Source organism: Canis aureus, chromosome 6 (assembly GCF_053574225.1).
Source record: "Canis aureus isolate CA01 chromosome 6, VMU_Caureus_v.1.0, whole genome shotgun sequence".
NCBI lineage: Eukaryota > Metazoa > Chordata > Mammalia > Carnivora > Canidae > Canis > Canis aureus.
The window spans coordinates 50,966,311-50,978,705 of NC_135616.1; the positions used below are offsets into that span (position 1 = coordinate 50,966,311).

Sequence of the window (12,395 nt, forward strand, 5' to 3'; positions counted from 1 at the left end):
CAGAGTGGCTGCACCAGTTCACATTCCCACCAACAGTGTAGGAGGGTTCCCTTTTCTCCGCATCCTCTCCAACATTTGTTGTTTCCTGCCTTGTTAATTTTCCCCATTCTCACTGGTGTGAGGTGGTATCTCATTGTAGTTTTGATTTGTATTTCCCTGATGGCAAGTGATGCAGAACATTTTCTCATATGCATGTTGGCCATGTCTATGTCTTCCTCTGTGAGATTTCTGTTCATGTCTTTTGCCCATTTCATGATTGGATTGTTTGTTTCTTTGGTGTTGAGTTTAATAAGTTCTTTATAGATCTTGGAAACTAGCCCTTTATCTGATATGTCATTTGCAAATATCTTCTCCCATTCTGTAGGTTGTCTTTGAGTTTTGTTGACTGTATCCTTTGCTGTGCAAAAGCTTCTTATCTTGATGAAGTCCCAATAGTTCATTTTTGCTTTTGTTTCTTTTGCCTTTGTGGATGTATCTTGCAAGAAGTTACTATGGCCGAGTTCAAAAAGGGTGTTGCCTGTGTTCTTCTCTAGGATTTTGATGGAATCTTGTCTCACATTTAGATCTTTCATCCATTTTGAGTTTATCTTTGTGTATGGTGAAAGAGAGTGGTCTAGTTTCATTCTTCTGCATGTGGATGTCCAATTTTCCCAGCACCATTTATTGAAGAGACTGTCTTTCTTCCAATGGATAGTCTTTCCTCCTTTATCGAATATTAGTTGCCCATAAAGTTCAGGGTCCACTTCTGGATTCTCTATTCTGTTCCACTGATCTATGTGTCTGTTTTTGTGCCAGTACCACACTGTCTTGATGACCACAGCTTTGTAGTACAACCTGAAATCTGGCATTGTGATGCCCCCAGATATGGTTTTCTTTTTTAAAATTCCCCTGGCTATTCGGGGTCTTTTCTGATTCCACACAAATCTTAAAATAATTTGTTCTAACTCTCTGAAGAAAGTCCATGGTATTTTGATAGGGATTGCATTAAACGTGTATATTGCCCTGGGTAACATTGACATTTTCACAATATTAATTCTGCCAATCCATGAGCATGGAATATTTTTCCATCTCTTTGTGTCTTCCTCAATTTCTTTCAGAAGTGTTCTATAGTTTTGAGGGTATAGATCCTTTACATCTTTGGTGAGGTTTATTCCTAGGTATCTTATGCTTTTGGGTGCAATTGTAAATGGGATTGACTCCTTCATTTCTCTTTCTTCAGTCTCATTGTTAGTGTATAGAAATGCCATTGACTTCTGGGCATTGATTTTGTATCCTGCCACGCTACCGAATTGCTGTATGAGTTCTAGCAATCTTGGGGTGGAGACTTTTGGGTTTTCTATGTAGAGTATCATGTCATCGGCGAAGAGAGAGAGTTTGACTTCTTCTTTGCCAATTTGAATGCCTTTAATGTCTTTTTGTTGTCTGATTGCTGAGGCTAGGACTTCCAGTACTATGTTGAATAGCAGTGGTGAGAGTGGACATCCCTGTCTTGTTCCTGATCTTAGGGGAAAGGCTCCCAGTGCTTCCCCATTGAGAATGATATTTGCTGTGGGCTTTTCATAGATGGCTTTTAAGATGTCGAGGAATGTTCCCTCTATCCCTACACTCTGAAGAGTTTTAATCAGGAATGGATGCTGTATTTTGTCAAATGCTTTCTCTGCATCCAATGAGAGGATCATATGGTTCTTGGTTTTTCTCTTGCTGATATGATGAATCACATTGATTGTTTTACGGGTGTTGAACCAGCCTTGTGTCCCAGGGATAAATCCTACTTGGTCATGGTGAATAATTTTCTTAATGTACTGTTGGATCCTATTGGCCAGTATCTTGTTGAGAATTTTTGCATCCATGTTCATCAGGGATATTGGTCTGTAATTCTCCTTTTTGGCGGGGTCTTTGTCTGGCTTTGGAATTAAGGTGATGCTGGCCTCATAGAACGAATTTGGAAGTACTCCATCTCTTTCTATCTTTCCAAACAGCTTTAGGAGAATAGGTATGATTTCTTCTTTAAACGTTTGATAAAATTCTCCTGGGAAGCCATCTGGCCCTGGACTCTTGTGTCTTGGGAGGTTTTTGATGACTGCTTCAATTTCCTCCCTGGTTATTGGCCTGTTCAGGTTTTCTATTTCTTCCTGTTCCAGTTTTGGTAGTTTGTGGCTTTCCAGGAATGCGTCCATTTCTTCTAGATTGCCTAATTTATTGGCGTATAGCTGTTCATAATATGTTTTTAAAATCGTTTGTATTTCCTTGGTGTTGGTAGTGATCTCTCCTTTCTCATTCATGATTTTATTAATTTGAGTCTTCTCTCTCTTCTTTTTAATAAGGCTGGCTAATGGTTTATCTATCTTATTAATTCTTTCAAAGAACCAACTCCTGGTTCTGTTGATCTGTTCCACAGTTCTTCTGGTCTCGATTTCGTTGAGTTCTGCTCGAATCTTTATTAACTCCCTTCTTCTCTTGGGTGTAGGATCTATTTGCTGTTTTTTCTCTAGCTCCTTTATGTGTAAGGTTAGCTTTTGTATTTGAGTTCTTTCCAGTTTTTGAATGGATGCTTGTATTGCGATGTATTTCCCCCTTAGGACTGCTTTTGCTGCATCCCAAAGATTTTGAACGGTTGTATCTTCATTCTCATTAGTTTCCATGAATCTTTTTAATTCTTCCTTAATTTCCTGGTTGACCCTTTTATCTTTTAGCAGGATGGTCCTTAACCTCCACGTGTTTGAGGTCCTTCCAAACTTCTTGTTGTGATTTAGTTCTAATTTCAAGGCATTATGGTCCGAGAATATGCAGGGGACAATCCCAATCTTTTGGTATCGGTTCAGACCCGATTTGTGACCCAATATGTGGTCTATTCTGGAGAAAGTTCCATGTGCGCTTGAGAAGAATGTGTATTCAGTTGAGTTTGGATGTAAAGTTCTGTAGATATCTGTGAAATCCATCTGGTCCAGTGTATCATTTAAAGCTCTCGTTTCTTTGGAGATGTTTTGCTTAGAAGACCTATCGAGTATAGAAAGAGCTAGATTGAAGTCACCAAGTATAAGTGTATTATTATCTAAGTATTTCTTCACTTTGGTTAATAATTGATTTATATATTTGGCAGCTCCCACATTTGGAGCATATATATTGAGGATTGTTAAGTCCTCTTGTTGAATAGATCCTTTAAGTATGATATAGTGTCCCTCTTCATCTCTCACTACAGTCTTTGGGGTAAATTTTAGTTTATCTGATATAAGGATGGCTACCCCTGCTTTCTTTTGAGGACCATTCGAATGGTAAATGGTTCTCCAACCTTTTATTTTCAGGCTGTAGGTGTCCTTCTGTCTAAAATGAGTCTCTTGTAGACAGCAAATAGATGGGTCCTGCTTTTTTATCCAGTCTGAAACCCTGCGCCTTTTGATGGGGTCATTAAGCCCGTTCACATTCAGAGTTACTATTGAGAGATATGAGTTTAGTGTCATCATGATATCTATTCAGTCTTTGTTTTTGTGGACTGTTCCACTGAACTTCTTCTTAAAGGGGAATTTTAAGAGGCCCCCTTAAAATTTCTTGCAGAGCTGGTTTGGAGGTCACATATTCTTTTAGTTGCTGCCTGTCTTGGAAGCTCTTTATCTCTCCTTCCATTTTGAATGAGAGCCTTGCTGGATAAAGTATTCTTGGTTGCATGTTCTTCTCATTTAGGACCCTGAATATATCCTGCCAGCCCTTTCTGGCCTGCCAGGTCTCTGTGGAGAGGTCTGCTGTTACCCTAATACTCCTCCCCATAAAAGTCAGGGATTTCTTGTCTCTTGCTGCTTTAAGGATCTTCTCCTTATCTTTGGAATTTGCAAGCTTGACAATTAAATGTCGAGGTGTTGAACGGTTTTTATTGATTTTAGGGGGGGATCTCTCTATTTCCTGGATCTGAATGCCTGTTTCCCTTCCCAGATTAGGAAAGTTTTCAGCTAGAATTTGTTCAAATACATATTCTGGCCCTCTGTCCCTTTCGGCGCCCTCGGGAACCCCAATCAAACGTAGGTTTTTCTTCCTCAGGCTGTCGTTTATTTCCCTTAATCTATCTTCATGGTCTTTTAATTGTTTGTCTCTTTTTTCCTCAGTTTCCCTCTTTGCTATCAACTTGTCTTCTAGGTCACTCACTCGTTCTTCCACCTCGTTAACCCTCGTCGTTAGGACTTCTAGTTTGGATTGCATCTCATTCAATTGATTTTTAATTTCTGCCTGATTAGCTCTAAATTCTGCAGTCATGAAGTCTCTTGAGTCCTTTATACTTTTTTCTAGAGCCACCAGTAGCTGTATAATAGTGCTTCTGAATTGGCTTTCTGACATTGAATTGTAATCCAGATTTTGTAACTCTGTGGGAGAGAGGACTGTTTCTGATTCTTTCTTTTGAGGTGAGGTTTTCCTTCTAGTCATTTTGCTCAGTGCAGAGTGGCCAAAAGCAAGTTGTATTGGGAAAAAGAGAAAAAAGAGAGGAGAGAAAGAAGGAAAGAAAAGAGAAAGAGAAAAAAAAAGGGAAGAAAAAGAAAAAAAAAACAAAAAAAAAAAAAGAAGAAGAAAAAGAGAAAGAAAAAGAAAGGAGAAAAAAAGGGGGTGGGGGAAGGAAACAAATCAAAAAGCAAAACAAAATAAAAACAAAAACAAAAACAAAAACAAACAAACAAAAAAAGAACCACCGGGGAGTATCTTCTGATTCTGTGTACTTTAAGTCCCTTGGCTTCTCCTGGAAGTTGTCAGTCTAGCTGGTGTTCTGGGGGAGGGGCCTGTTGTGCTGATTTTCAGGTGTCAGCAGTTGGGGGAGCTGCTGTGCCCCTGCCTGGTGCAGGGCTCGGTGGGGGTTGTTTACCCCGTGAGGCCGCAGGAGGAACAGCCCCAGTGGCGGGCAGCTCTGGAAACCTGGATTCAGCTCCGGCAGGAACTCCGTCTGCAGGGCCTGGAGGCTCGGGGCGGGGCCGCTGATCTGCTCAGCTGGGGCAGGAGCGTCCTCGCTGTCCTGGGCCCTCCCGGCCTCTGCCTGTCCCGGGGGAGGCCGGATCCTGGGCTGTGTCCCGGCGCCCTGTGCTCCGGAGCCTGCGCTGGTGGATTCGCGCTCCCGGGCCGCGCAGCCCCCTCCGCGGAGCCGCCGCCCGAGCCCCTCCGAGCTGCTCCTGGAACCGCGCAGCCCCCTCCGCACGGAGCCTCTTCCTCTGCCCGAGCCCCTCCGAGCTGCTCCCGGGGCCGCGCAGCCCCCTCCGCGGAGCCCCCCCGAGCCCCTTCAGCTGCTCCGGGTCCCGCCGGGTCCCGCCGTGCGCGCTGCAGCCCTTAGGGAGCTCGGCGCACTCTCCTGGGCGCGCAGTTGCTGTTACTGTCCCGGGGAGCCCGAGGGCATCCCCGCCCTCCTGGGTCCTGCTCCACCTCCCCGCGAGCCCCTTTCCGCCCGGGAAGGTCGGTGCAGCTCCTGCGTCTCCGGGACGGGGCTCTCCTGTCCTGGGGACACTCGCCCCGGCCTCAGCCCGGCTCCTCGCGGGGCCCCTCCCCCTTGGAGGCCTTTTGTTTCTTTATTTCTTTTTCCCCGTCTTCCTACCTTGATAGAAGCGCGAACTCTTCTCACTGTAGCATTCCAGCTGGTCTCTCTTTAATTCTCAGGCCGAATTCATAGATTTTCAGGATAATTTGAAGGTTTTCTAGGTAGTTTGGTGGAGACAGGTGATTTGGAGACCCTGCTCTTCCGCCATCTTGCTCCTCCCCTCGCCCCATAACATTTTAATGAATGAATAGCACATGTGAAATGCTTAGCACAGTGTTTGGCACATAATAGGTACTCAAATAAATGATGATTATTTTTCCAATTTAGAATATTAAAATTTTCCCAGTTCAGGCCTGACACCAGCATACTTGAAGCCTTCGCACAAATTAGAAAAAAGTGCCTCGACTGCAGACAAATTGAAATAAGGTGCTTCCTCATCCAGCCTGGGGCAGCCCTTGAGCAGGTTCACAGAGTCCTGTAGCTTGGCCGAGGAGCAGAGCCCTTCACCTTAGCACTCACCAGCCCTGGCTTAGACCTCTCGCTTCCTTGGTTCTCAGCAATTTGCCTGGAAAGTCTCTTGAAAAGGTTGTCTCACAGAAACATTCTGAAAAATCTCAAAATAATAAGAGATAGAGGGGACTGAAGATGTGGCCAACTTTGACCATAGGACATCAGCTGTGAGTTGAGCAGTGCTGGTCTGTTCTCTGCTCACTCACAGGGATGTCCTGTCATGAGCTGCCCGCAGCGTCAGCTGTGTGGTTTTCTTTGTTCTTTCTTGTTGTTGTTGTTGTTGTTGTTATTATTATTTAGGTTGGCTGTGGGAAGCTGGCCCTGGGGGAGCTGTAGCCTACCTGCAGATGCTGTAGGTTTTAGCAAACAAAGCCCTCCTAGTGCCACTGTCTTGTCCACTGAGCTGCAGCCGTAATGGCCGTTGGAGCCAATCATTCAGTACGTATTTGCAGGGCCCCACCACAGCCTAGGCTGAGGCATGGTTATAAAACATTAGACATAGCCTCTGTTCTCAGGGGGCTCATCTTCTAGTGGGGGAGCAGAAAGAAACCCAATGGTCATCCGGTCTTGTACACTGATGTATTTGGTAATCTCAAGTGCTAGACATTTTATAGGACAGGTTATAAAAGCTCTGGATGATGCTAAATTTCTCCAGAGAGGATTTATTTCTGCTCTGGCTGGCTATTATCCTGGGGGCATATTGCCTTAGTCGTGTTTGGGATTGAAGTGATTCAGAGCTGTGTTTCAGTTTTGTGAGGACTGTTTATTTCTTTTTCTTTTTTTAGGACTGTTTATTTCTTATTCACTTTTACTTCTTAGAGGTAACCCTTCAAGAGGGTGTTGGCAGAGTATTGTGCCTTCCCCAAGATGTCCGCATTCCTTTTTTTTTTTTTTTAAGTAGACTCTACCCCCAATGTCAGGTTTAAACTCACAACCCTGAGATCAAGAGTTGCATGCTCTACCGACTGAGCTAGCCAGGTGCCCCAAGATGCCCACATCCTAATGCTGGGAATCCATAAACATGTTAGGTTCAATGGCAAAGGAGAATGAAGGTTGCAATGGAGCTAAGGTCACTAATCAATTGCTATTAAAATAGATTGTCCTGGATTCTCTGGGTGGTCCCAAAGGAGTCACAGGGCCCTTAACAGTAGAAAAGGGTAGCAGAAGAGGAGAGTAAAGTGATGCTTAGTGAGAGGGACTTAATCTGCTGTTGCTGGTGCCAAAGATGGGGAAAGGGCCACACACCAAGGACTATGAGCAGCTTCTGGGATCTGGAAAAAGCAAGGGCACAGATTGTCCTAGGGCCTCCAGAGAGAATGTGACCCTGATGGCACCTAGATTTGAGCCTAGTGAGACCCATGTCAGAATTCTAACCTACAGAATTGTAAGATACTAAATTTTTGTTGTTTAAAGCCATTCCCTTGGTGATAATTAGTTGCAATGGGAGACAAATGCAAGGAGTCCCAGCTAAAGGGTTGAATGTTTCCCAGAGCATCCTCTTGGTGGGTCTTGACTCCATGTTTTGTCTCCATAGTGCTGTGAGACTGCTGCAAGCTTTGCCTTCTATGTCTTATATGTTATTATTCTGTCTCTTGCTTAGTGGCTTCTGCTTGCTGCTTGCAAGTCAGCAACTGTCTGGAGAGCCAGAGGGGTCCAGAGATCAGAATCACTTCTCCACACTTCTTTTTTCCCAAGGATCTGATGCCTCAGACTTGGGCTTCTTTGGTAGCCCTGAACTCGGATCTGTGTCTCTCAGGCCACTGATACTGATCACTGGTACTGATCTCAGCATTTGGGCTCATGCTGCTTGCAGATCAGCAGATCTCCCTGGCAGTAAACAAAGGGTAACTGTTGTGTTGATGTTATCATTAACTGAGTTTAAGGAACCTGGTCCCAGCTTAGCCTTGGGCATGTCATTGCCCTTCTCTGGCTCTTGTTTCTTTACTGTGTCTAATGAGGTTTTCAGCTGAGATGGTCTCCAGATTCTCTTCCATGTCTTGCATCTCCAGTTCTAGAGTCTCTGTGTAGGAGAGCACTGTGCTGGTAGGTTTGGCAGGGGTCACACAGGTGGAATCCTTGTCCAGAAGGTACTTCCGGTGTCCTTATCATATTGGTGAAATAAGGTCTGTTTATGTAGAAGAAGATTAGAGAACTGAATAGTATATTATCAAATGACAAAACAGCTCAGAGAGGCAGAGAGCAAAGACTTCAATTTGGATCTAATGAAATGGCACAGCCCAGTGTTATGAGCACTTATCTCTAGAAAAATAACCACCTTAAGCCTTAATACTTTCTTGTCAGCACAGTTTGGTTAATTAATCCATGATTAATCAGAATATATAATTGAATTTGTAAGAACTCAGGAACTGACATCATGATGGATTTTGGATCCTGGTGGAGCTGCAAGCTATCTAACCTTGGTTATTTGCATGAGCTGTGATTTAGACCTGACAATTGAGGTTTTTTTGTTTTTGTTTTTGTTTTGTTTTGTTTTTGTAAGGAAGGTGGCAGTTAAATGGATGGCCGTTGTGTTCAGATTAAACAGAATGGAATTTGGTGGTATTTTGCAAGCTCTGCAATTCAATTTGTTTTCTGGGAAGGAAGTCAAGAAAAAAGCAATAAAAGCCCAGGGTTATATAAGCATTAGACCAAAGCTGGGACTCCCCCAGGGGGGTCTAACTTTTATTCATCTTTGCCTCCTTAGTCCCTAGCATGGTGCCTTGCCCACGTAGTCCATGATTAACTGCTAACTCACAACACACTAGCCAATGACTGACTGCAAACCAGTTAACCCGATGAATAAATGAATGATTCCTTCATCCAGCATGCAGTAAATATTCAATAAACCACCCTGTCTAGGCCTTATGGAAGGTAAGGGGACTGGAATGAAAAGCTCTCCCTGCCCTGGGAGCACTTCCAGCCCACTGGGAGAAATTACATACAATGTGATGTAGTAGCAGTTTAGTGGAAAGAATGGGAAAGGTTGGGAGATCCCAGAGGGAGTAACAGAGTGAAGGGTCAGAGGGAATTTGGGAGGATTTCACAGGACAAGTGACATTTGAGCTGGGTCTTCAAGCATGAATAGATGTTTGCCAGGCAGAAGATTGGGGAAACCACATTCCACAAAGGATGGTACATGTGATGGATGGAGAGCTCCTTTTGGATGACATGTAGCTTCATGTAGGAGGGAACAGGTGATGGGACTAGATGGGTGGCTTGGAGTAAGGTTGGGAAAGGACTAGAATGCCAGTTAAGGGAACCTTGACTTTATTTGGACCTAATGGGGAGTCCTTGAAGGATTTCAATATGTGAATGACACGGTGAGATTCACATTTTAGGAACAAATTCTTGTAAGTAGTTGGTGGATAGGTGGGAAGAGAGACGGACTTGTGGCAGAGATGTTCATTGCTTGTTGGGGGTTAGCAAGTGGCACAGTGAGAGGCAGGAGGGAAGGAGGCTACAGAGTGAGGATAAGAGGCCAAAAGTTCTAGTCAAGTTAGTTACCTTCTCTGAGCATCCTTAATTTTCCTTATCTGTAAAATAGGAAAAAATAATTTCTATCTCATGGGCTATTTTGAGGTTTTGATGAGAAGCCTTGCAAAAATTTTAGCATACATTGTCTGGCACATAATAAGCACTTGGTAAAAATTGGCTGCTTATTATTTACATGGGGAAAGATGACAAGAACCCTGGCTAAGGAGGTGGCTGTAGGGATGGAGAGGAGGGAGGAAAATCAGAGAAAGCTGGAATGTAGACTAGATTGGCCATAGGGAGGGAGAGAAGGGAGGAAAATCAGAGAAAGCTGGGATGTAGACTAGATTGCTGAGTCATGTTGCCTTGCCTTGGAGCTGAGAGCCGGCAGTTTTGTGCTGACTCTTACTGCAGCAGTCTGCTCTGCTGGCCTCATTATAAATCTCGGATGAGGCCCTAGGGTGTTTGACCTTGGGCTGTCCTGGCTCAGGCACAGCTGGCAAAGCTAAGTTAGTTGCCAGGAAGAGAGGCATTTCTCTGTTTGAAGGCAAATGCACGTAAACATCTGTTTTGTTGTTCCTGCCCCTGCAGGAACCCAGGCACGTTTTGCCCCTGCACTGTGGAGCATGACAACCAGCTCTGTGTGCCAGAGCAGGAGAGCCACGTGGGCCCTTGGCGCAGAGCAACAGATGCAGTCAGCATTGCGGTGGAAGCTGGGATGTGGAGAGCAGCTTTGGTGAGCCCCATGCAGGTGCTACTCAAAGGGAGATATTGAGGGTGCATGAAGGACCCCTGCCCACTCTTTCTCTTGGTTTGAAACCCCACCATTATTAGGAAGAGAATTGTTTGGATTTAAAGGCTCTTTGTCTCCTGTTGAATGCAAACACCTCAGGAAAAAGTAGTATCAGTAAGGGAAGGGATAGCAACTGTAATAAAGATAAGTAATAATGATGGCAACAACCAATATTTATGGAGAACTATTAATGTGATAGGTCCCTTTTATGTGTTGCCTTATTTAATTGTTCTGACAGTCCTATTAGGTGAATATTTTTATCTCAGAGAAGTTAAAAAACTTCCTTAAAAACACAGTATACATCTTTGAGAGTACTATGACAGAGTGAGTGAGAACGGGTGTGAGAGGGACAGTGAGGGGGGTGCCAGGTGTGGGACTGTGTAGGTGTCCCTGCAGGAGAGAGCTAAGGAGAAATGAAAATGTAGAGGAGAAGCTAAATTTTGGCTAGGACTGTTTACCTCATAATCTCTGAATTCATAGGTTTGCTTTTTGTCCCTGGTTCTGTCAGCTTTCATCTTCATTTGAAGGCTCAGAGATAATCACGGAATTCCTAAGACAGGTTGGGTTAGAGTTAAGGAGTCCAGATAGAACTGCTTACAAAATTCAGGTTTATCCAAGTTTATCCAGCTGTGGTCAGACAGGACCACATAGACCCCTCATGACTAGGATTGGGGACAAACAGTCTTTGCATCCCCCATGCGAGGCACAGAGGATGCATCCCCCATGCGAGGCACAGTAGGCACTCAGTAGATGCTCTCTAAAGGAATGCTACCTAAGGTGTCCCCACTGGAACTCAGGCTTGCTCCCTTTAGAGCACTGCCGCCCCCTCTGGCTGCTCTCCCTGGTTCCAGGGATAAAGGAATTACAGACCTCTCCACTTATGAATTCAGGAGGGACCAGAGGAAGACCAAATACAATTGAGTTTCATTGTTTATTAATAATTACTTACCCAACTCATCTGGACCATTTAAAATTTTAACCCTAAATTTTAAGTTTCCAATCAGGAAGTAGACATGGAGGATGTAGATGGAGAAGGAGCCTAAGCTGCTCTTCAGGGTCCTGGTAACATACGTCCTAGACACAGGGTTAGAATGGCTTGATGGTCTCTGGGGGAGTATTCCCCAGTGAGTAGTCAGCGTCAAATAGAAGATAACACTGGCAGCCCCAAAGTGGAATAGGAGAAAGCACTGGAAGTGAGCAGGTTCTGGTTTTGCCACTAGCTGTATGATCGTAGACATCATGTTCCTTCTTTGGGTGCCCATTTGCTCATGGGACATTGAACTAGGTAAGTGGTTTTCAAGCTATATTGAGAAGTATGAAGAGTTCTGAGGGCCTCTGGGGTCTGTTTAAAATATTGTGTTGTATCTAAGGTATCAACTGACAGAAGAGTGCTAGTGCCTAACACTTCAAGGATCCCATTCAATATGAGTCTATATACTTATAAAAGCTCTTTGAAAAAGAAACTATCCCTAACTGGATACCAAAAGTTTGAGCTACAGATTGCTAGGCAGAGAATACCATTGGAAGGACACCACAAAGGTGAGGTATCTCCAGACTATTCCTACTATCACTTTTTAAGATGTACTGCCTTTGCTTAAGACTTGTGGCTTAGGTAGCTCTCAGTAAAATGCAAATATTTATGTGGCTATTCTCTCAGAATTATTAGTATCATTGATGACCTCTATAGCTCAAATTCACAGACATTTTAAAAAATATTTTATTTATTCATGACAGAGAGAGAGAGAGAGGCAGAGACACAGGCACAGGGAGAAGCAGGCTCCATGCAGGGAGCCCAACGTGGGACTCAATCCCGGGACTCTAGGATCACGCCCTGGGCTGAAGGCAGCGCTAAACCACTGACCCACCCGGGCTGCCCTCACAGACATTTTTAATTTAAAACCTTCACTCATCCATACCATCACTTCTACCATTACCTTTCCCTTTGTAAAATTGCCATATGAAAGCCTGGATGCTGACATTTAAAATACACTTATCCATTTTTCCCTCTCTATCAATTCAGGGCAAATTTTGGAAGGGGTTTTGTTTTCAGGTATCAGAGAAGGAGAAGAGGTGTTTTGTGTGAGACAGCCTAGCCTCCTTTGCAATATTAGTCAGGCTGAC

The 12,395-nt window shown here is 44.1% G+C and overlaps 1 protein-coding gene across 1 annotated transcript in view; it reads left to right on the forward strand.

The window, feature by feature from the left end:
- Window positions 1-12,395, forward strand: part of XCL2 (X-C motif chemokine ligand 2) — a 179,550-nt gene that overhangs the window by 4,952 nt on the left and 162,203 nt on the right. Inside the window, exon 4 of the mRNA XM_077901569.1 lies at window positions 10,073-10,217. Within this exon, the coding sequence (XP_077757695.1) occupies window positions 10,073-10,217 (145 nt within the window). The remainder of the gene's footprint in view (window positions 1-10,072; window positions 10,218-12,395) is intronic.